Source organism: Lolium perenne, chromosome 4, assembly GCF_019359855.2.
Source record: "Lolium perenne isolate Kyuss_39 chromosome 4, Kyuss_2.0, whole genome shotgun sequence".
Lineage (NCBI taxonomy): Eukaryota > Viridiplantae > Streptophyta > Magnoliopsida > Poales > Poaceae > Lolium > Lolium perenne.
Window position 1 is genome coordinate 294,170,868 of NC_067247.2, and position 25,672 is coordinate 294,196,539.

Consider the following 25,672-nt stretch of genomic DNA (forward strand, 5'->3'; position numbering starts at 1 on the left):
GCATGTTGGGTGAACAAATTACAGTTGGGCAATTGATAAATAGAGAGGGCATGACCATGCACATACATATTATGATGAGTATAGTGAGATTTAATTGGGCATTACGACAAAGTACATAGACCGCTATCCAGCATGCATCTATGCCTAAAAAGTCCACCTTCAGGTTATCATCCGAACCCCCTCCAGTATTAAGTTGCTAACAACAGACAATTGCATTAAGTATTGCACGTAATGTAATCAGTAACTACATCCTCGAACATAGCACCAATGTTTTATCCCTAGTGGCAACAGCACATCCATAATCTTAGAGATTTCTGTCACTTCCCCAGATTCACGGAGACATGAACCCACTATCGAGCATAAATACTCCCTCTTGGAGTTACAAGCATCTACTTGGCCAGAGCATCTACTAGTAACGGAGAGCATGCAAGATCATAAACAACACATAGATATAAATTGATAATCAACATAACATAGTATTCTCTATTCATCGGATCCCAACAAACACAACATATAGAATTACAGATAGATGATCTTGATCATGTTCGGCAGCTCACAAGACCCGACAATTAAGCACAATGAGGAGAAGACAACCATCTAGCTACTGCTATGGACCCATAGTCCAGGGGTAGACTACTCACACATCACTCCGGAGGCGACCATGGCGGCGTAGAGTCCTCCGAGAGATGATTCCCCTCTCCGGCAGGGTGCCGGAGGCGATCTCCTGAATCCCCCGAGATGGGATTGGCGGCGACGGCGTCTCTGGAAGGTTTTCCGTATCATGGCTCTCGGTACTGGGGGTTTCGCGACGAAGGCTATTTGTAGGCGGAAGGGCAGGTCGAGGTGCGTCACGAGGGGCCCACACTATAGGTCGGCGCGGCCAAGACCTGGGCCGCGCCGCCCTATAGTCTGGCCACCTCGTGGCCCCACTTCGTCTCCTCTTCGGTCTTCTGGAAGCTTCGTGGCAAAATAGGACCCTGGGCATTGATTTCGTCTGATTCCGAGAATATTTCCTTACTAGGATTTCTGAAACCAAAAACAGCAGAAAACAGCAACTGGCACTTCGGCATCTTGTTAATAGGTTAGTTCCAGAAAATGCACGAATATGACATAAAGTGTGCATAAAACATGTAGATATCATCAATAATGTGGCATGGAACATAAGAAATTATCGATACGTCAGAGACGTATCATGCAGCAAAACTCACATAAAAGACATATTGTAAACATTATAAGACTCTACACCGTCTTCCTTGTTGTTCAAACTCAATACTAGAAATTATCTAGACTTTAGAGAGACCAATTATGCAAACCAAATTTTCGCAAGCTCTATGTATTTCTTCATTAATAGGTGCAAAGTATATGATGCAAGAGCTTAAACATGAGCACAACAATTGCCAAGTATCACATTATCCAAGACATTTTAGCAATTACTACATGTAGCATTTCCCGTTTCCAACCATATAACAATTTAACGAAGAAGATTCAACCTTCGCCATGAATACTATGAGTAAAGCCTAAGGACATATTTGTCCATATGCAACAGCGGAGCGTGTCTTTCTCCCACACAAAGAATGCTAGGATCCATTTTATTCAAACAAAAAAAACAAAAACAAACTGACGCTCCAAGCAAAGCACATAAGATGTGATGGAATAAAAATATAGTTTCCGGGGAGGAACCTGGTAATGTTGTCGATGAAGAAGGGGATGCCTTGGGCATCCCCAAGCTTAGACGCTTGAGTCTTCTTAAAATATGCAGGGGTGAACCACCGGGGCATCCCCAAGCTTAGAGCTTTCACTCTCCTTGCTCATATTGTATCATCCTCCTCTCTTGATCCTTGAAAACTTCCTCCACACCAAACTCAAAACAACTCATTAGAGAGTTAGTGCACAATCAAAATTTACATGTTTAGAGGTGACATAATCATTCTTAACACTTCTGTACATTGCACAAAGCTACTGAAAGTTAATGGAATCGAAAAATCCATCAAGCATATCAAAACAGGCAATGCGAAATAAAAGGAAGAATCTGTCAAAACAGAACAGTTCGTAAAGATGAATTTCTAAGAGGCACCAGACTTGCTCAAATGAAAATGCTCAAATTGAATGAAAGTTGCGTACATATCTGAGGATCACTCATGTAAATTGGCATAATTTTCTGAGTTACCTACAGAGAATTCTGCCCAGATTCGTGACAGCAAAGAAATCTGTTTCTGCGCAGTAATCCAAATCTAGTATGAACCTTACTATCAACGACTTTACTTGGCACAACTATGCACAAAACTAAGATAAGGAGAGGTTGCTACAGTAGTAACAACTTCCAAGACTCAAATATAAAATAAAAGTACAGAAGTAAATTAATGGGTTGTCTCCCATAAGCGCTTTGTTTATAGTCATTAAGATGGGCTCAGTAAATTTAATGATGCACTCGCATAAGGATGAGAGTTGAAGCAAAGAGAGCATCAAAAAGCAAGTATGAAACAAATTTAAGCCTAACCCACTTCCTATGAAAAGGAATCTTGTAAATAAACAAGTCAATGAAGAACAAAGTGAATAGCATAGGAAGACAAAACAAGTGTAACTTCAAAAACTTCAGCATATAGAGAGGTATTTTAGTAACAGGAAAATTTCTACAACCATATTTTCCTCTCTCATAATAATTTCCAGTAGCATCATGAAAAAACTCAACAATATAACTATCACATAAAGCATTCTTATCATGAGTCTCATGCATAAAATAATTACTACTCCCATAAGCATAATCAATTTTATTAGTTGTAGTGGGAGCAAATTCAACAAAGTGGCTATCATCAAATATAGGAGGCATATTGTAATCATAAAAGAAAATTTTTTCCTCAATGCTTGGGGGACTAAAAAGATCATGCTCATCAAAGCCAGCTTCCCCAAGCTTAGAATTTTCCATAGCATTAGCAACAATGGTGTTCAAAGCATTCATAGTAATAACATTCCCATTAGCATGCATATAAAGTTCCATGGGTTTTTTAATTCTCTCTTCAAACACATCATGTCCTAATTCAAGATAAAGTTCATAAAGATCTCTCATATTTTTGTTGTTTTCCATTATGCTTAACTAGTGAAATAAAAACATGCATGATATTAAGTAAAGTAAAACAAGTAACTAATTTTTTTTGTGTTTTTAATATAGCAAACAAGATAGCAAATAAAGTAAGACTAGAAACTAATTTTTTTTGTATTTTGATATAATGCAGCAAACAAAATAGTAAATAAAATAAAGCAAGACAAAAACAAAGTAAAGAGATTGGATTGTGGAGACTCCCCTTGCAGCGTGTCTTGATCTCCCCGGCAACGGCGCCAGAAAAAGAGCTTGATACGCGTACAGCACGCGTCCGTTGGGAACCCCAAGAGGAAGGTGTGATGCGTACAGCGGCAAGTTTTCCCTCAGTAAGAAACCAAGGTTTATCGAACCAGTAGGAGCCAAGAAGCACGTTGAAGGTTGATGGCGGCGAGATGTAGTGCGGCGCAACACCAGGGATTCCGGCGCCAACGTGGAACCTGCACAACACAACCAAAGTACTTTGCCCCAATGAAACAGTGAGGTTGTCAATCTCACCGGCTTGCTGTAACAAAGGATTAGATGTATAGTGTGGATGATGATTGTTTGCAGAAAACAGTAGAACAAGTAATGCAGTAGATTGTATTCGATGTAAAAGAATGGACCGGGGTCCATAGTTCACTAGAGGTGTCTCTCCCATAAGATAAATAGCATGTTGGGTGAACAAATTACAGTTGGGCAATTGACAAATAGAGAGGGCATGACCATGCACATACATGATATGATGAGTATAGTGAGATTTAATTGGGCATTACGACAAAGTACATAGACCGCTATCCAGCATGCATCTATGCCTAAAAAGTCCACCTTCAGGTTATCATCCGAACCCCTTCCAGTATTAAGTTGCAAACAACAGACAATTGCATTAAGTATGGTGCGTAATGTAATCAATAACTACATCCTCGGACATAGCATCAATGTTTTATCCCTAGTGGCAACAGCACATCCACAACCTTAGGGGTTTCTGTCACTCCCCCAGATTCAATAGAGGCATGAATCCACTATCGAGCATAAATACTCCCTCTTGGAGTTACAAGCATCAACTTGGCCAAAGCCTCTACTAGTAACGGAGATCATGCAAGATCATAAACAACACATAGATAGATTGATAATCAACATAACATAGTATTCACTATTCATCAGATCCCAACAAACACAACATATAGCATTACAGATAGATGATCTTGATCATGTTAGGCAGCTCACAAGACCCGGCAATGAAGCACAATGAGGAGAAGACAACCATCTAGCTACTGCTATGGACCCATAGTCCAGGGGTGAACTACTCACTCATCACTCCGGAGGCGACCATGGCGGTGAAGAGTCCTCCGGGAGATGATTCCCCTCTCCGGCAGGGTGCCGGAGGCGATCTCCTGAATCCCCCGAGATGGGATTGGCGGCGGCGGTGTCTCTGGAAGGTTTTTCGTATCGTGGCTCTCGGTACTGGAACTATTATCGACGAAGGCTTCTTATAGTCGGAGAGGTAGGTCAAGGGGTGACGCGAGGGGCCCACACACTAGGCCGGCGCGGCCAGGGCCTAGGCCGCGCCGCCCTAGCGTCTGGCCGCCTCGTGGCCCCACTTCGTATCATCCCCGGTCTTCTGGAAGCTTTGTGGAAAAATAAGATCCTGGGCGTTGATTTCGTCCAATTCCGAGAATATTTCCTTACTAGGATTTCTGAAACCAAAAACAGCAGAAAACAGCAACTAGCTCTTCGGCATCTCGTTAATAGGTTAATGCCGGAAAATGCATAAATATGACATAAAGTATGCATAAAATATGTAGATATCATCAATAATGTGGCATGGAACATAAGAAATTATCGATACGTCGGAGACGTATCAGCGTGCGGCTAAGTCCATAGTATAGCCAGACCCATCTTATTGCCGGCGCACCACCTGTTTGGTTCGCCGGGAACAACTATACCCCCGGCGAACCAAACAGGTGGTGTGCCGGCAATAAGATGGGTTCGGCTATACCTGGGACTTGTCCCCCAGCCCTGGCTGGCCATTTCTTTATTTCTTTTCTCTTTATTTTATGTTTCTTTTCTTTTCTCACAAATCCTATACTATTTTATTTCCTTCTCTTTTCAAGATAATAACCAAGCAATATGAGTTAATTATGCATTACAAAAAAATATGAGTTATACATACACAAAATATTGACCAACATAATATTAATTAGTCATACATAAAATATTGGCCATGACCATATGAGTAGTTATGAATTACACAAAATATGAGTTATAGATTGCAAATAAAGTTTTACATCATCGATTGAGAAGAGTGTTTCACTTTCTTCTTGCTTTTCTTGCTCGTCGTTGAATAATTTAGCCCCGTGTCGTGACTTCTTCTTTTGAAGGGTCGACCTGACCTCGGTAGCGTGGTCCTGCTTCTTCTTGTGGTGTATGTTGTGTCTTCATCCTCGGATTCTTCCATCATTGGGTCTCCGACTTGTCCTTCGAAGTCTTCCTCGTTGGCGACTCCATCCATTCCGACGATGGTCCTCTTGCCTCTCCTCACGATAACACGGCTAGGCCTGGATGGGTCGGTTATGAAGAAGCATTGGTGCACGTGTTCTGCCAGTACCCATGGCTCATTCTGCGCGGTGGCGTTCATGGACTTTGATTTGTTGGCTTCGGGTAGAAACATGGTGGTGAAATATCGGTCTTCTTTTGTGATGCTCTTAGCCCATCTGATACAGAACATCGGCACTTTCTCCCCAGCGTAGCTAAGCTCCCAGATTTCCTCGATTCTTCCGTAGTATCTAGTCTTTACGTCACCCGTCCAGGAATCCATCGTTACCCCTGAGTTCTGGTAAACACTATTCTTGTCTTTTTCTTCCGTGTAGAATGTGTGTACCCGTTGATATCGTACGCTTGGTAAGTCATAATGTTGGGCGTGGGGCCATGTGACAAGGCCAATACTAGTTTATCCTTGTCAAAATCCATTGGCGGGGGATTAGCATCAATGTGGTCTTTGAACCAGCGCGCGAAAGAGGAGTTGTGCTCTCTGTATATTTCTGCTTCGGTCATCATCGGCTTGCCACTGTTCTCTATCATGGTTTTGTGCTCTTTCAACCAAGGATCGATCAAGTCAATGTGTTGTAGCGCTACTAAGTTGGCCCTGTCAAAGTCGGAAGTCCGGCCAGACATGTGCACGTGCAGTTCCTTCCTTCCATTTTTGTGGCCTACTCCCTCGAACCTGCGGAGGTGCTTGTTTTGAGGCAAACCAACAGGGTCCTCGATGTCTAGATAATTCATGCAGAAAGAGATGCACTCTTCGGTGAGCCAGCCCTGGACGATGCTTCCATCCGGATGTGACCTGTTACGAACGTATCCTTTAATGACCCCATTCATTCTTTCAAACGGCATCATGTTGTGTAAGAATGCCGGCCCTAGACTGATGATATCATCCATGATATGGACCAACAGATGGACCATCACGTCAAAGAATGCAGGCGGGAAGTACATCTCAAGCTCACATAGGATCACCACGATCTCTTCCTGGAGCCTTGCGAGTTTCTTCATGCTTATCGACTTCCGAGTTATGACGTCGAAGAAGTTACAGAGCCCAGTCAGCGTTGCAGGGACATGGTCATCCATTATACCTCGGATTGCAACCGGAAGAATCTGCGTCATCATCACGTGACAGTCATGAGACTTCATGCCGCTGAAGTTTCGTTTCTTTGGGTCCATGTATCTTCTTATTATCCCGGAGTAACCGAAGGGCACTTTGACTCCTAGAAGGCAATTGAAAAATTGATCGACCTCAGCCGGACTAAAAGTGAAGCAGGAGGGGGGACAGTAATAGTCTAGCTGCTTAATCCTTTTGCGCTTCTGACCGCCGTCCGCCTCCTCCTCCGACTGTCCCTCTTGGGCCATCGGGATCTGAAGCTCTTCCCTGATGCCCAAAACTTTCAGGTCGTGTCTTGCTTTCGGCCCATCTTTGGTCCGTTCCGGCATGTTGAGAAGAGTGCCAAGCAAGCTCTCGCACACGTTCTTTGTAATATGCATGACATCAAGGCAGTGAGGTGTATCGAGAATTTTCCAGTACGGCAAGTCCCAAAACACGGACCTCCTTTTCCATACACTAATGAGCGGCATCGTTTCCTTTTTCTTCTTCTTCTCTCCAGGCTTTTGACGAATCTTTCCCGGCGCAGGGCACTCCTTCCAACCTTTCAGTAATGTATCGATCTCTTCGCTGCTCTTCTTACGTGGAGGTCCTCGGGGTTCATTTGTACCATCGAACAGATCTCCATGCTTTCTCCATGGGTCAGTCTTGTGTAGCCACCTTCGATGCCCCATGTAAACTGTTTTCGAAGAGCCGGGATCCTTACCAAGCTGCAAAAACATCGTCTCTTCCATGCACCTGACACATGCCTTGTGTCCATGGCACACCTGACACGAAATATAACCGTATCCGAGGTAGTCCTGCACCGTCGTGATCAACGCAACTCTCAAAGGGAAATATTCTTCAGAGACCGCGTCCCATGTATCTACCCCTTCCTCCGCCCACAACGTTTCAAGCTCCTCCTTTAATAATTCGAGATACATGTTGATATCGTTTCCTGGCTGTGTCGGCCCTTGAATTAGCATACTCATCTGTATGTACTTCCTCTTCATGCACATCCAGGGCGGGAGGTTGTAGATCCATAAAAACACGGGCCATGTGCTATGTGTGCTGCTCTGGTTTCCGAACGGATTGAATCCGTCCGTGCTCGCACCCAACCTGATGTTTCTGGGATCTGCCCCAAAACTTCCGAATTCATTGTCTAATGCTTTCCACTGGCTTGCATCCGAAGGGTGCGTCAGCACTGGGTGCTCAATCCGCTCTTCATCATTCAACACTGCCTCCTTTCTTTCAGCGTGCCAGCGCATGAGCTTTGCTTCCTTGCGGTCCGCGTAGAACCGTTGAAGCCGGGGGGCGAGCGGGAAGTACCACACAACTTTCCGAGGAGCTTTCTTCTTCCCTTTCTTGTACCGTTCAACGTCACACACAGGACATTTGGTCTTGTCCACATGCTCCTTGCGATACATGATACAGTCGTTGATGCAGGCGTGATACTTTTCGTGGGGTAAGTCGAGAGGGCACACGATTCTCTTGGCCTCAGCTAGACTACCAGGACACGTGTTCCGGGCAGGAAGGAGATCTTTCACGTATTCCAGAATGTCGTCGATGCTTGTGTCCGTCCATCCGTGTTTCGCCTTCATCTGCAGCACATCGAGCGCTACTCTCAAGCGGGACTCCCCCAACCCGCGACCTAGGTCGTACAACGGAGTATTCGAGTCTATCTCCAGTTGCTCAAGCTTTGATTTCCGCTTGGCGCCTTTCGTCTTTTCGAGAAGCAGATCTTGAAGATGAGGGTCCCGCACGACTAAAGCTAGCGGCACCTCTTCGTCGTCGTCAAGGTTACTGTCGTCGTCAAGGTTACTGTCGTCGTCAAGGTTATCGTCCTGTGCGACAAACTCTTCATCATCATCAATATCATGATGCCCTCCTTCTTGCCGGCCATTACCACCTGCTGCCATCGCCCCATTGACCTCCACGCCATCATCACTCATCCATTGAGTGTGTCCATGCATGAAACCATTAGTGAGCAGGTGCCCCTGCAATTTGCCTGAATAGGGGTCAAACCATTTCACTCGTTTGCATCTTCGGCACAGACACAATACCTCCGTGCGGTTATTTTCATACATGTTGATGATCGCGTATTTCAGATATCTCATCACGACGCTTTCACTCATCTCGATAACCATTATCGCCTGCACGGTAAGATTATATAATTGATTAGAACCATCCATCCGTCGGTAGTTTTCATGGAAAATTTCGGCATGACCTTCCTACACGGTAGGACATAGGAGCGCCAGAAATGTGCCGAAACGGAAACTTAAATAATCAACATTTCGGCGCAACGTTGGCAACTCATTTTCAACGCCAACACACACAAGCACAAACACAACATATATATATGCCACACACGAGAGCTTTGCTTCAAATGTCCAACATACGTCGATTTCATTCCTCAATTTGTTCATTAATCACCTATTTGTTTGATATATTCGTCGATGAGATCGAGACGACGCGCCGCGACAATGGCGTATGGAAGCCGACTTTCTAGATCTAGAACTAGATCTAGATTGAGCGGTCAATGCGCGATAGATAGATCTAGATCTACATAGGGATGTGGGAGATGCATGTAGGAATGGAAGATTTGCTCAAAAAATATGATTTTGTTTGGTCAAATTGGCTAAAGTTGGGGCAGAAATGGTCAAAAATTAGGTGGGTTGGGAGAAGGGTCGGTTTGTGTGGATGAGGAGTGAGTGTAGTGGCTTGTGTGAGTGCTGGTTGGTGGCTGTAATAAGTCCCAGGTTACTCCCGGCGCACCAGGACCTAGGTGCGCCGGCAGTATATAGCCCATCCAGCTATATCTGCTCCAGACCAGGCCCACGAAGCATTGCCGGCGCACCAGCCCATGAGCGCGCCGGCAATAGTAAATAACCGCCGACGCGCTCATGTGCTGGTGCACGGGCAATGCTTCATGGGCCTGGCCCGAGTTGGGCGAGGTGTTGCCAGGAAATAGCGCCGGCGCGTCGGACCAGAAGGTGCGCCGGCAGTGGGCATCCATCGCCGGCGCGGCGCTTATTTGGTGCGCCGGCAACAAGTTCCACCGGCGCATGCCTATGGTGGTGCGCCGGCACCACTTGCCTCCACCTATAGGCTTTTCCCTAGTAGTGGGAAGTCTACTATTTGTCTCAACCTTTACCTTAATTGCACATTTGCAATGATATAAACTTGAAACAAGGTGGTCTAGCATTGTTAAAGTTAACCTAGTTTTGTTTGGAAGTACTAACAAAGTATTATACCATATATAAGTGCTATTGAGAACTATTTTGTATGATACCACTAGTTCTGATATGGTTACTCTGAATACATATTTATTAGGATATAGTTCCTATACTTCTAAGCGTTTCTATCATAAGCATATGGTCATGATGTGCTTGGCACACTTCCCATGGTTTTTTTTTTGAAACATATATCTTGGACTATTGTTTAACACTTGACTTCTTATTGTACTCCTCCTAAATATTATGATATTCTGTTCCATCACATAATGATTCTCAGGTGAATCTTATATGATTAGCAACTCTACCATGTAAGTAGACATATATTATTCCTATCACTCTTCCTTATTTCCCATGATTGACTCATCATGGTCTATACTACCTCATATCACTTGTTTGTATCACTTACTATCAGTTGTTTCACATGTCTAGATAATTTTCCTTACTCATTACTTAACTTGGTCTACATCTTCTATTAGGATATCTTAATTATATTCATCACTTGATATTACTCCTATTACATGTCTGGGTAACTCTTACTTAATCATAACATATGTTGGTACACATCTTCCAATAGGATAGCTTCCTTATGGTTGTATCCTCTCTTTGGACTACCATGTATTGTATACCAACTGTGATCTACTACTATTTTAAGGACTTAATGGTATACTACATGTTTGGGATTAGCTAACTATTTTTACTTAGAAAAGATAGATTGAAAAGGTTGACTCAAGTGTGTCAGGATTATTCTCAATTGAATATCCATCTCAAGTCATAAGAACACTTGGTTTAGCTAAGATAACTTCCTATAGACACTATCAATCCTATAGGTCTCCTTTAAAGGGTTTTAATCCTAGGGTCAAAGCATTTGCTCTGATACCAACTGTGGTGACCCAGCATACCACTGCATGGTGTAGTATGCAAGTTTGATATAACACCAATGAAACACTGTTCCACTAGTATTATATCGCTCAGAGTGGTACAACAGAAACATATGCGGGTCCAAGGCATGTCTATAGAATTACAACAATGACTCTGTTACATAAGATCATCACAGCCTCCTACTTTACTATGAGGTAAAACTGCAACTAAACTCCAGAAGAACGACTCGTAGTCTAGTCTTATCACGAACTCTATTTGTAGAGTATTTAACTAGCTATAGGGCTAAGAATAGATTCTAGCTAAATAGGAGCTAGGTTTAGGAAACGAGTTCCCTTCTATGGCTAACTAGGTTTTCTCCTTGTTGGATGTGGTATCTGACTCCTCTGACAGGGTCCTGTCTCTTGAAGTAGTTGTTGACTCCTCGGCCTTCGAGTTGCACTGTAGATCCTCCTTCGATGCCTCCATATCTAAGCAGGGGATTTAAGAGTGGGATGAGTACGAGCGTACTCAACAAGTTCATTATAGGAAAGAGGTGTTTAATGCACTAGCTACAGCATTAGACCAGAAAGTCTAATACCAATGCAGGTTTTCATAATCATTTCTTCAAAAGGTTGCTTTTATTCAGAAGAACTATGTCCGTTAGCCTTCACCAGTTTACTAGAACTTCATGGAGCTCCTTTCTGGCAGCGTTCGCAGTTCCATATCCCGGAACATGGAGTGACAGGTCACGGTTCATTACACTCTGCAGAGGTGTGTTGCTTTACCCATAAGAGATCTTAACCTTGGTGCCAACCGAGCCGCGAGCTCGTCCACGCTTCCTATGGTGTGAGGCCCGGTATAAGGTCTAGCCAATCATGTTCCTCCGCTACCTCGAACACCCACCCGTTGTTGCAATCTCCGACCCTGGGTCCACGCCGGTCCTCTTACACCAATTAAGGATGGACCCCGACCATGACGACAATGCAGGGCTCTACCATAAATTCCTACGCCGGCAGTTGCAACCCATCATAGAACTCATTACCATGGGGACTTCTATTGGTTCCCCCCTGCATCTTGTCTCTCGAGATCAAGTGCACCCAGTAATGAGCATCCGTTGATGAACGAGAGGTGGAAACACTTTTGACTACTCCGTCCCACTCCGGATCTTATGGTTAACACGGGTATTACGGCACAAGAATCACTGGACGACATTTGTTGTTTAATCCTAGATGGATATAACCCTTGCAATGGAACCTCCACCATATCAACACAATCCATGGTTCCATTGCCCACCACATAGTCATATTCATAGTTATGAAAATAGTGGTTTTGTTTTTCATGCAATAGTGATAAATATAGTACTTAGCAAGTAATTTGGTAAAAATACTCAAATGACATGAGAAAGCGATGAAATTGCCTTTCTTGACTGCAAGATTATGCAGGCAAGGTCTTCGATACGTAATAACTCCAAATTCTGAAATAGCATCATCGTCCGGTAAGGACGATGTTTAAAAGATTGGCAAGGATGCAATAATGTATAAGAATGAGATGCAATCGCTCTAAGCGTGACCTAACCCCGATGATTTAGGATCAGTGAGTTGTAATGATTGGTTTAGGGTGTGTTGTACTTTTAGAGTGATTCACATACAAGGTTCTTATTCAGGTGTGATTACTTGGTATCATGAACAGGTAGATAATAAAGCACAGTAATCAATTGAGCACACAAAGAATGATAATTGGCATAATGTTAACATGTAAAGAACAATTGTCAGTTTTAGTACTATATGGCATGGTTAACGATTGATTATCATATACTTTAAAAGGATAACTTTTGAAGAACATGTTCTTTGATAAAGAACAAGTATGATAATTAGGTTGGGTTTCTATGGTTGACTATGGTTTCATGTAGTTGCTGGAGTAAATATTAGATGGATCCCAACAAAGTTGGATTCATCAACACCTAGGGCTTGTAAGGTTAAGATAAGCCTAGGCATCCTAAGCAATTCATTATACATGGTTGTTGTCAAGGTGGGTTTATCTTGCTATTGATAGCTGGCTAGGGTTTATAGGTCCTTATAAGTAGGGTTGATGATGATTCCTTATCTTCTTCAAAAGAATAACTTTCAAAGAACATACTTCTTAAATAATAAGAAGTGTAACAGTTAAGGTTGAGGTTGTCTTGTATTAGCTATTGGATCTCTAAGTAGAGAATGATTGGTTCCTAAATAGCATGGTTCATAAGTATCTCACACTAGTAGGGTTTAGTGGAATAGGGAATGTAATACAAAATAGTAGGTGTAGTTGCTATTAGGGTTCATCACAATGGTGTGATGCTAATTATGGATAACTAAGGATGGTGGTCTTTGGAATAGGAACTAGGGTTTTATACATGGTTGATCCTAATAGATCAACAAGTTTTATTTAGATGAGGACATAGCATAGCAATTAACTAGTGATAGGTTCTTACATTTTATGTGGTCATAGGTATGACTTTAGTGGCTATTATTGTTCTATGTTTGAAAAGAAGGTACCATGATCACATGCTCTAACCTAGGGTGTAGGTTAGAAGCAATTTAGGTTTCATATGAAGTATTGGAGCTAGGGTTCCTATTGGAATTAGGGTTTGGGTTTTCACATACCATTATGAGGTTGTGATCTTCATTCAATAGGAAATTAGGGTTTTCTAATTACCATGTAGTTCTATGATTAATAACTTCAATTTAAAGTTGAAGTTATTAGTAACTTGGAAATAAAAATAAAAATAATATTGAATTTGGCATTTTATTATTTTTAAACAATTAATAATTAGGGTAATTATTAATCAGGGTTTAAATTTCTTTAATAATGATTTAACAAAATAACAAATAAAGAAAATTAGTCTTAATGTTTTCTTTATTTATTTACTGGTTTTTATTTACTTTTGGAATTTTTTACTAATTATTGAATTTTAATTGAATTTAGAATTAAAATTAAAAGCTTAAATAACAAGTATTAAATAATTGGATTTTTATTAAAAATAAAAATTTCATTTTATATTTTTATTGGATAGGGTTTATCTTTATAGGAATTTTTATATCTTATATTTATTTTTCTGAGCTAACATGATTTTTCTATAATTTGGCAAAGTTGCAGCAATTTTCTGGAATTTGAATTTAACTGAGAATGCTAGAGCTACCCGGTTAAACTACCCAAACAGCCACTGACTGGTGGGCCAGTGACCAGGTCACCTGCCACGCAGACATTGACCAAGGTCAAAATTGCCACGGTGGCAGAGGGGCTCACTGCCGGTGGAATTGGCGACGATCGCCGGCGGAATAAGGTTCCCGCGGGGGTGTGTGCATGCTTGACGGAAAGAGGACGCCGAGGCGAACCTCCTGGTGGTGGCGCCGCTCCGGTATGGTCACCGGAGCGTGCCCGGCGGCGAGGAACGGCGGCAGTGCATACGGGTTAGTCGATACGGCGGAGCTACGGCGTGCAATCGAGCTCAGCGAGCATGCTAGGGAGATCAGTGGCTCACCAGGAGCACAACGCGCTTGACGGCGTGGCCGGAGATGACCTGAGTCGCCGGAATTCATGGCTCCGGCCATCGGAGGGAACGAGCTCGACAGAGACGCTACAGATCGCCATGGCTTGATTCCTTTTGCAACATGACCATGTCGAGGATGGCGATCACAGTGGTGGTCACGGCGGGGCCTGGGGCTTCCCCAATCGACGGTGATAGCCGGGGTCTGGTCGGGTAGGGTTTCGGCCTAGGGTGAAATTGCGCGGAGGAGGAAGGAAACCGAAGCTAGGGTTCATGCTGGGTTTTTTATAGGTGCTCAAACGAGCCCCGTCACGTCGTCGATGAAGCAGGGATCGCCAGCGAGAGAGGAGAAGAGGAGCACGGCGTGCTGCTGGCGCCCATGCGCGTCGAGAGGATGAGGATGACTTCCTCTCGTTGATTTTTCAACGAAGAGGTAAGTTGGGCTGGTCTGGGCCGTGGTGCTGGGTTGCCTAGCAGGCTGCTGTTGGTCTACTTGCTGGGCTGCTTCGTTGGGCTTCTGCGGCCAGGTGAGTCCAGGTAAGCTTCTCTCCCTTCTCATATTTCTTTTCTGTTTTTATTTTATTTTTATTTTCTGTTTTGGTGTTTCTTTCCAATTTGAATCTGATTTGAATTCAAATTGTATTTGCAGGTTTTTGATTGTGTTATTTCAATGAAGATATAATAACTATCCCACCACTATTTCATTTGAAACAAGTATTTTGTATTGGATTATAATGCATAGTTGCGGCTTGTTCATAATAGCAAATAGGCATGGGTTTCAATTCTCATTTTTAATTTCCTTTTCTTATATGAATTAAATCTATTTGGAATTAATAGAGTTGATAATGTCAACTCAAAGTATTTCAGAGTTATCATTAGGACTTGTTATCTTGTTTGAGAAGTTGGTTGTTCACATATGATTTTATGTGAGCATCAATCTATTAGGGTTTTATGATTTCTATTACAACCCCCTTGTGAAGTTAACACTATTATTATATCTGAAACTACCTAAGGTAGGTATTGTCTCCCTCAAGGTTTGTTTTTGGTTTATGAGGGTAAGTGGTTGATCACCACACATGGGTTTAATTATAGGTTTTAGCACTAGGGCCTCTTATGTTCAATAGTTGAAGCATAAGATTTACTAGTGAACAACTTTAGGTTTTTAATTATGTCCACCTAATGGCATATGGTTTGGAACTCAAATATGGCTTTATTGGATTTTAGTTGTGCTTATCCAAGTGGTATACAAACTAGGTTGAAATATAATTCTAGGTTGGAGATATGGGATGACACCATAGTGCATTGGCTAGGGTTTAATCTCCCCTAACCATGGTAATATGGTTACTTGCTTCATATCTTATGTGCTTCTCTATTTACTAAGGATTTGAGAATTGGTTTTATCTTCTACCAATAAACTTCTATTATTATCCTCAATTAATCATTAAAGTAACTACAGTGGTTATAGTTCTTTTTATAGTTAACTTTGGTCATATGGATGGATGGTTTCTCACCATATAAAGTATAGAGTTTGACTCTAAAGGTTTTCTTGTGGTTCTTCAGTGAAGAATAAGTGGAGTGTGGATGTGGTAGAATTCTACTTATGATCACCAAGTGAATCACAAGTTAAGGTTGGGATATAAACTTAGGTTTTCATACTAGTTACCTCCCTATGATTTCATGTGGTGAATGATATCTACTTATCCTATTAGGTTTTAACTTATCCTCACATACCTCAAGAGCATGATCATGGTTTAAGCATGATCAACTTGTTCTTAATATCTTTACCTCAAGTTCTTAGGGTTTATGATCATCACTCAATTTATAATGATCAAGGTTTGGCTTCCTAAGGTATCTCTCATTAAATGGGTTTCTCACTCCTATGATCAAGCATTGTCTTGATCAACTAAGGTATAGTACTTCTGATTTACCTTCTTGAATGGGACTACTATGGTTGCCTCATTAGTTTATATCCCAGGAGAATGCCTGAGATATTACTTAAGGTTCTTTCCAGGGAATGATGATATAAGCATCTGGGTATAGGGATAGTTCTTTCCCTCAAATCCAAGTGTTGCCTCACTAACTTGAGTGTAACACCATAACTTGAGCTCTCTTTCATAGGAATAATTATTCTAGGGTTTATGTTGTATTCACAATATCTCCATAAGTATTTAGTCTGAAACTCCACTTGGCTATCTTGATTGAATTAATCTCCTCCTTACTTTATCAATTCATGGATATAGTATTATTCCATGTGATATTAGGTTATCTCACCACTCCAAGGGAAATGTTTTACAACCTAATACTCTAGTTCAAAGGTTGTCCTTTATTCTTAAATAGTCAGAGCTGGGATTAGTATGAATGGTCACTCTCATTTGGGAAGGACTTTAATTCTAACCTAAGGTTAGACTCCATAGAGGTTGATGTGATCATCAATATCTATGTTTAACATAATTGGGTTCTCTCTCTAGGGATGGTCTGGAATAATATCCTAGGGTTTCTCTTAAAGGTGATGATTTGAATACATGGATGTATATCCAAGGTTCAGCTCAAAGTTTGTCATTATTGCTTCTCTTCTAAATAACATAGAACTCTCACCTCTCTAGGTTTGATGTATAATAATATGTAATAGAGGAGAATATATACTTCTAGAGTTGATCTCCTTGTCTTGTTTCCAAGATTGAAATAGAATGATTACCATGAGGTTCATGGTAGGATCAAAGATTAGTTTAAGACATGGATAAGATAAGTGAAGAATGGTTTCTCCAATTATTGTTACTTGATTTATAATTGAATAGATGTTCATATGCTATGGCAAGGATTACCATGTTGTGATCTTTAATAAGATCAAGTAGTTGATCCTTGATTAACAAGTTCTTGTGTTGATTTTAATTCCATTTGATCTAATCCCTTAGATCAAATTATCTCTACCCAAAACAAGGTTTTAGCAAAGTCACATTGAGGTTTATAGCGCTTGACTTGATGATCTACTTCAATCCCACCAAGGTCAAGTGAAACTTCAGTTACTGTGACTGTTTTACTTTAAAGCGCGAAAATTCCCCAGATTTTCTATGCATGAATGCAATGCACACATCTGTTTCGTCTATTTTTGTAACCCCATTACTTGGGATATTTCAAACGCCAAGAGGAAGGTGTGATGCGTACAGCAGCAAGTTTTCCCTCAGTAAGAAACCAAGGTTATCGAACCAGTAGGAGCCAAGAAGCACGTGAAGGTTGTTGGTGGCGGAGTGTAGTGCGGCGCAACACCAGGGATTTCGGCGCCAACGTGGAACCTGCACAACACAATCAAAGTACTTTGCCCGAACGTAACAGTGAGGTTGTCAATCTCACCGGCTTGCTGTAACAAAGTATTAGATGTATAGTGTGGAAGATGATGTTTGCGAAGAATAGTAAGAACGAGTATTGCCGTAGATTGTATTCGATGTAAAAGAATGGACCGGGGTCCACAGTTCACTAGTGGTGTCTCTCCAATAAGAAATAGCATGTTGGGTGAACAAATTACAGTTGGGCAATTGACAAATAAAGGAGGGCATAACAATGCACATACATATCATGATGAGTAGTGTGAAATTCAATTGGGCATTACGACAAAGTACATAGACCGCTATCCAGCATGCATCTATGCCTAAAAAGTCCACCTTCAGGTTAGCATCCGCACCCCTTCCAGTATTAAGTTGCAAACAACAGACAATTGCATTAAGTATGGTGCGTAATGTAATCAACACAAATATCCTTAGACAAAGCATTGATGTTTTATCCCTAGTGGCAACAGCTCATCCACAACCTTAGAACTTTCTGTCACTGTCCCAGATTAAATGGAGGCATGAACCCACTATCGAGCATAAATACTCCCTCTTGGAGTTACAAGTATCAAGTTGGCCAGAGCCTCTACTAGCAACGGAGAGCATGCAAGATCTTAAATAACACATAGATGATAGATTGATAATCAACATAACATAGTATTCCATATTCATCGGATCCCAACAAACACAACATGTAGCATTACAAATAGATGATCTTGATCATGTTAGGCAGCTCACAAGATCGAACAATGATAGCACAATGAGGAGAAGACAACCATCTAGCTACTGCTATGGACCCATAGTCCAGGGGTGAACTACTCACACATCACTCCGGAGGCGATCATGGCGATGAAGAGTCCTCCGGGAGATGATTCCCCTCTCCGCTAGGGTGCCGGAGGCGATCTCCTGAATCCCCCGAGATGGGATTGGCGGCGGCGGCGTCTCTGGAAGGTTTTCCGTATCGTGGCTCTCGGTACTGGGGTTTTCTCGATGAAGGCTTTAAGTAGGCGGAAGGGCAGAGTCGGAGGGCTGACGAGGGGGCCACACGCTAGGGCGACGCGGGCCCACCCTTGGCCGCGCGGCCCTGGCGTGGCGGCGCCTCGTCGCCCCACTTCGTATTCCTTTCGGTCTTCTGGAAGCTTCGTGGAAAAATAAGACCCTGGGCGTTGATTTCGTCCAATTCCGAGAATATTTCCTTTGTAGGATTTCTGAAACCAAAAACAGCAGAAAACAACAACTGGCTCTTCGGCATCTTGTCAATAGGTTAGTGCCGGAAAATGCATAATAATGACATAAAGTGTGTATAAAACATGTGAGTATCATCATAAAAGTAGCATGGAACATAAGAAATTATGGATACGTTTGAGACGTATCAAGCATCCCCAAGCTTAGTAAAATAGAAATGCTGTGCCTTTGGCAAAATCAACACCCAAAAGTACTTGGAAAAATGAAATTAAGCAAGAAATAGAAATAGGAGAGGATGTGTTCTTATCAGAATTGAGAGGAACATCGAAAATACATAATTAAGAAGATAGAAAGAATAGTATAAAAGAGGGGATCATCTGTAATCAGATGAGAGAGCAGAGACAAAATTTAGGAAAAACGGGATATAACCAAGTTACTTTGCAAAACACATACACTGATCACTTGATGGAATAGTTCATAAACCAGCGGTATATGTTCATGTGCTTATGCAATTGTGCAAACACAGTTAAGCTACCTGTAAGCAAGGAATAAAACACCACATATACAATATATCAACATGATAGAATAAAAATAGATCGGTTCTTATCTCTGATATCTTTTAAATGACTGAGATAGTAATCATGCACATGAATCATCTACTTATCTACAACTTAACCATACAGCAATGATCAGAAGCAGAACCAGGAATAATCCAAGCCAATGGCCAATGTGACCAAACAATGTAACATGGTAAACCCTAGAAGCTTAGCTAAGAAACATGGAATATTAGCAGAACCAACAGGTAGCAATTAACCATGCCATAGCTTAAACAGAAGCATGCAAGCAATTAAATGGTAGATCTTAGATTAACAGAGCTAAAGGCGTAAGCATGACCATGATCAAATTGAACTCCGAGGATGTAATAGCCCAAATATGCTTATCCCTACCACATACATGTAGTAACTTCGATATACATTAACTTTTCCAGCCCTCCAATCCATTGCAGTCAATTTACATTTTACTCTCTTGATTCAGTTATGTACAAGCCTCATAGATCACACTACATTCTAGTTAACACTTAACACCTAAATCACCTGTAACCATTTCCAAAAAATAACAATGCTTAGAGCTGCGACTCTAGAACTGGCTTCTTTCTGGTTGCCGACAAATGGACGTCTCCATTCAGGACGGAAGCCACAAATATTTCAGCTTCTTCCATCGTTAACTCACCAGCATGCACAGCAAACTTCCCACGACGAGGTTTGTAGGCAAGCAGAAGATTTTCAGACAACTGGTATCCTGACTTGTCAAATGAGGACAGGAATGCAGATTGTCTGTTCCCGTCCAACAAGGCGTAGGCAATTGCGTTTCCAGAGTTATACCTCTGCCCCCGGATCAGAGTCTTCTGGGATACTTGAATGCAGAAATCAGAACACAACAATGCGTGTGTTAAACTTAAACACAAGCTAGGTACGAAGAACAAACGAAGTTATGCTTTTGTCTATCATCAAATGACAGGAGACAAACCTCGGACAGGACGGTCTCCAGCTTTTCTTTGGCTTTGTTTGACTTGAAAATACCAATGATACATACTGAAGCCTTCTCTCCACAGGTTTCCTGGAAATTGGAAGCTGTGAGGAGAGGGATTTTATTTTCCGTCGGTTCAGGTTTCTTAGCTTGGTTTGATGCTAGCTTCTTATTCTTCTTCCCAAAACTTTCGAGCAGAGTCTTCAATTCTTTGATACCAGATCTGAGATCTTTCACTGAAATACCATCCTTCAGAAGTTGCTCCTCGCCATTAATGTTCTGGCCAATAACCGCTGGAACATTTTTCACACCAAGCCGTTTGAGCAGTGGAATAGAAACATCCTGAACCTAAAGACGGAAAAGTTACTTTCACTCGATGTCCTTCATACAGTTTTCATAGGATAGATAGTATGGTACCCGTCCTTGATTGTTCACTGACTAATATACGAAGTTTTACTCTATGATCTACGATGTATCACATTCATCAGTAACATATGCCTCAAATCTATAATTAAAATTTTCCCTATAAACCATTGATTCAAAAATAAACTAGTATAACGCAGAACGCCAGTATATTGTGTTATGTATCAGGCCTTCCCATGAAAAGCCCTATGCACAGCTACAGTGATTAAATTAATTTTCCCAGGCAGTATTTCTTACCTCTGCATCATAGAAAATTAAACGATTGCGGAACATCCCACTGACAGCACGCCACATTACTGGCGTGTCCTTCTTTGTTGACAGTAAGAGTACTTGAGGAAGGTTTGGTAAGGCTTGTGAAGGGAAACTAAATTGGCTAATGTCTACCCTTCTGGAGAATCTCGGCAGGTGTTCCTGACAGAATGTCTTCAGGCTCTTAGCATCATTTTCTCCAGAGTACTCATGCAAAGACCCTTTCTCTGTAGTGATGTACGAATAAATGAAGAGACGAGCCAATTTTCCTACTGAGACACCAGCTTTTTTGCAAATAGCTTTTTCTTTCTCACAATTTATCTTACCAGCCTGCATCAACAGAGTCAGCATATAAGCATTTCTTGATATATGTTAACTGCCAAGGATCAGCATTATGTAATAAAGTTGATCAGCTTACCCTTACTGCACCATCCAGTGAACGAGCCACATCCTCCAGGACACTTTCTAGCACAAATTGACCTTTTTCTTGTTGTGTATAGAATAACAAAATCCAACTAATTCCTTGCTCAGCTATTTCCTTGTTGAAACTTTGCAGTGTGACCTCCTTAATGGTGACAGGGTTTGTATGCTGGCTGGAAGTTCTTGCACCGGCCGGGTCCAGCAGAACCAGCAAATCCACCATGCTGGTTACCTCCCATTGATCCACCACCACCACCAAACATGTTGGAAAAAACATCACCAAGATCAAAGCCAAACGGATTTCCACCGTCAGACCCAGGGTTGCCACCAAATGAGAAGGAAAATGTTTTGCCATTTCCCGGACCACCCATTGCCTGCCATCCATCGCCGGATTTGAAATAGGTAGTCTTGGGACCACCACCAGTGAAACCCTCATGGTTCCCAAAATGTCCATCACCAATCCCTGGGTTACCTTTCTCATCACCGTAGAGATCATAGTTTTTCCTCTTCTCTTCATCTGACAGAATCTCATGAGCTGCAAAGGAGACACCAGCTCGGTTTAGAAGTTCAAGGTTATACAAAAGGATAGAGTCATGGTCATTATCGTTCATCTCCTAGCAAATAATCATCATGGATTGAAAAGCAATTTGCTAGCAGGGGTTACATAACTTCTTGGTGGACTGATATATCAGTGGCAAAGAGAAGCATATGTAGAATAAACAGTTCTCTGCGTCTAGAAAATCTCAAGGGACAACATGCAACACTCTGAGAATTTTTCTCGGGATAACTGAAACAAGCCTACCATACTAGTAGCTTATACTGGTGGCATATCGTTGGGTACATGACAGCGTACCACCACCGCCTCCCTCTCACACGACCTCGCCTCCACACCAAACCCTGCTTCACCCGTGACTCTGCTCACATGTGTGTTGCGGCATCTGCGAGAGCGAGTGTGACTTCGATGAAGGTGGTGGAGTCTCAGTCATGATCACTAGAGTGTTGATGCTTGGCTCTGATACCTTTTGTAGTTGTCAATCTCGCTGAACCTGATAAACAACGGTGGAGACAAAGTGATAAAGTACTCACACGAAGAAGACAGGGACAAAACTATCTACATTTCAGACCAGGACCGAGTTAACGGTCAGCGCCATCCCACTGCCCTCGCTCGGTATCCTACCATGCCACTACAATCTTGTTGAGTCGTGCCATCCCACGACAAGTTCATGGCGACAATCTAATCTAGTTGGAAACGGTAAAACGACTGGGTCGAGAACAAGATCGCCATGGTTTATTTTCTACACTTTTGCTTCAGTGCGCCCCCCTCTCCCCCAAACTCAAACACATCAAAGGCTGAGATTGCTCTGTACCCCTTCGTAATGAAACTTATGAAAGGGTATGAAGTGATCTCAGCTCTTGATGTATTGAGTTTGAGCTATTTTCTAACTCAACTGCCGAGAAAACTGAATTTCTTCCAACACCTAGCACGTATGACAATTTTTGTGACCTCAAACTTCACTTCTCCTAGAATCTGCACCGGCGACCATGGCATATTGGCATATTGACTCATGTTGTATTCATCTTCAAGTACTATTTTTTTGTAGAACATTTATTTATTCTAGGATAATGTTACTTTCTTTCGAAGCTTCTAACATTGAATACAGTCATCCAGAATTTTGACAATCAACGGCTGTTCTGCATTCATATAGTATATAATCCTCATCACGTAGTGTCATCCTAGGACTGATGAATGGCATTACAGTACCTCAAATGGATCCTAGCGAATAATGTAGTTGATGATTACCCTGTGGTTCATTGTTGGGGATAAACATGCCACAAGAGTTTTTTCTACTGGAAATACACTGCTCATCCCAGGAATTATGCTTCTATGAATTCAAGGTAAACAGAGTACGGTAGAAAACCGTACGTTCAGCAAAAATTACGAAGCCCCTTTTACACAACGAGAATAGAACTACATGGCGCTTGTTGCTAATATACAAGAGCAGAGTTTACTCCCTTGTACATACGAGCCTTGGCATGAAAATGTCTCAAAGATATCACATACTTGACCCATTAAATTACATATGAAGGCCAATTTAGCCGGACATAGATGATATCGCAGATTTAATGTCATTGGCGATATTCTTGGCATCCGCGGCAATACCGGCCAATCCTCTCCTCGCCAATCCAGCACAGTAAAGCTGATTTTCACCTTTCCAATGATTCGGATAATCTTTGGTCGGCAGTCCATTGTCATTTAACATGCTCTCACCATTCTACACACATAAATGTCAAATAACTTGGTTAGAAGATCTAAGAATTGTTGCTTAAAAACGAATTTGACTTAGGCAGAAAAAAATCAATGTTAGTACCTTGAGCCACACATTTGCTGTGCTCTTGTATCCAGTTGCAAACACAATTGCGTCAAATGAGATTTCGTCACCGCTTTGAAATTTAACTATATTCCCCATGATTTTACTAATGCTTCCTTCAACCTATAAGAGTTAAATAAAATGTTAATAAACTGGCATAGTAAATATATATGGTATATATAAGGTCTATATCAGGTCCAAGGATATACTTACTTGGATGATTCCTTTTTTTATTAACCCAACAGTGCCAACATCAATCACAGCGGATCGGCCGGTTTTTGACTTGAGCATCATTGGACCCATTTTTGGCATTGTGATGCCATTCCTTGATAGGTCTCCAAATATAAATTTTGCTGCCATAACAAGGAGGTTATCCACTAGATTCAGTGGAAGATGGTGGGCTAGTGTCATCCCCAACCGGATGAGTTCCTTCGTCAGTACATGAATCTGCACACACAAAAATGTCACACATCTTTGCAACTTGCATGATACAAGAAAATAACATTCTAGTTCTAATAATACTAAGAAATTGTATCTTATTACCAAATAAATTATAAAGTGCACATACCGGGCTTCGTATAACAATCGATGTATTGGCACAATGGGTCGCGAGGTCATAAGCAATTTCCATCCCTGAGTTGCCAGATCCAATGACTAGCACACTCTTACCGGTATCTTGACGAATGGATGGCCTCACCCAGAAAACTGTCAAGTCCAGGGATCACCGGAATATTCTCGGCACTATTCTCATCACTGGCCACAACAAGGAACTTTGCACTGAAATTCATTGTTGTGCTCTCCACCATGTCACGGGCCACGATTGACCAACACTTATTATCATTGTCATATGTGGATGACTCCACGCTAGTGAGATACTTGGGTTGAATATTGAAACGCATAATATAGTCATCCAAATACTTGACAAACAATGCTTTTGGTATGTATGTTGGTGCATCTACTGGGTATGGCATGTGTGGTAACTCACAGAACTCCTTTGCAAGATGCAGCTTCAAGCGGTCGTATGCGCGGTTGCGCCAAAGTGACGCGCTGCAGTCCTCACGCTCGACAATGACATGGGGAATGGAGAATTGGGTAAGGCATGCTGCCGTCGCGAGGCCTGCTTGACCGGCACCAACAATCAGCACGGCAACATTCTCCATCGCAAAGACACGATTTGGCGAAGTTGTGGGATTAGGGTGCGGTGGTAGACTAGGAGACTCAGAACAAGAAGGGGATTTTGGTTCTAGGTGTTGGCTGGATGAATCTATGATGAAATAGTCGCATATGTGGCATATATATGCTTGTAGATTTCATGCACCAATTCTATTTTGTGACTGGTTTCAGACTAAGGGGTGTAGGAAAAGGTAATGATTAATTGGCGGATAAAACCTGATCTATCCAGTTCTCTATAGATTAGAATGTTATAAATGAAATTGTTGGTGTAAATGCAGAAAAGGTAGGAAATGTAATCTTGATCTTTGACATTCTTTTGGAAACTTAGTAATCGTATATGGGTATGTTTAGCATATAGTTGGTCAGTGTTTCCTTTCTCTCTTTTCACCGTCACATTTCTTTCCTTTGTTATTTTAGGACAATATATGCTCAGAGTGCATATTCCAGGTGTTTCTTACCTTTCCTGCACTTGGTAGGATAAGGATGAGTCAACCTTTCTCAACATTTTGACCCAAAAAAGGTTTCCCAGCATGCACTAGACTAAGCAGACCACAACATTTATCTGTAGCTGATGTCATCCTCGCGCAAATGGACTATTCCACCACGCTACAATATGCACACTGCTTAGGTGAACTCTGCTGCATCTTATTCTTGTTTTTGCTACTTTTATGAATGATCACTGCCT

At 41.9% G+C, this 25,672-nt stretch overlaps 1 protein-coding gene and 1 pseudogene across 1 annotated transcript; both read right to left on the minus strand.

Annotated features, from left to right (window-relative positions):
- Positions 1-19,949: 19,949 nt before the first annotated feature.
- On the minus strand, positions 19,950-22,056 carry LOC127347727 (dnaJ protein ERDJ3A-like). Its single transcript, XM_071818193.1, has 5 exons — positions 21,603-22,056; positions 21,444-21,505; positions 21,014-21,355; positions 20,354-20,701; positions 19,950-20,231 (listed from the first exon to the last, which is right to left on the minus strand). The coding sequence occupies exons 1-5, from the start codon at positions 22,054-22,056 to the stop codon at positions 19,950-19,952; spliced, it is 1,488 nt and encodes a 495-aa protein (XP_071674294.1).
- Positions 22,057-23,426: 1,370 nt separating this feature from the next.
- LOC127348986 (probable indole-3-pyruvate monooxygenase YUCCA10) lies at positions 23,427-24,974 on the minus strand (annotated as a pseudogene).
- Between the last annotated feature and the right edge of the window lie 698 nt (positions 24,975-25,672).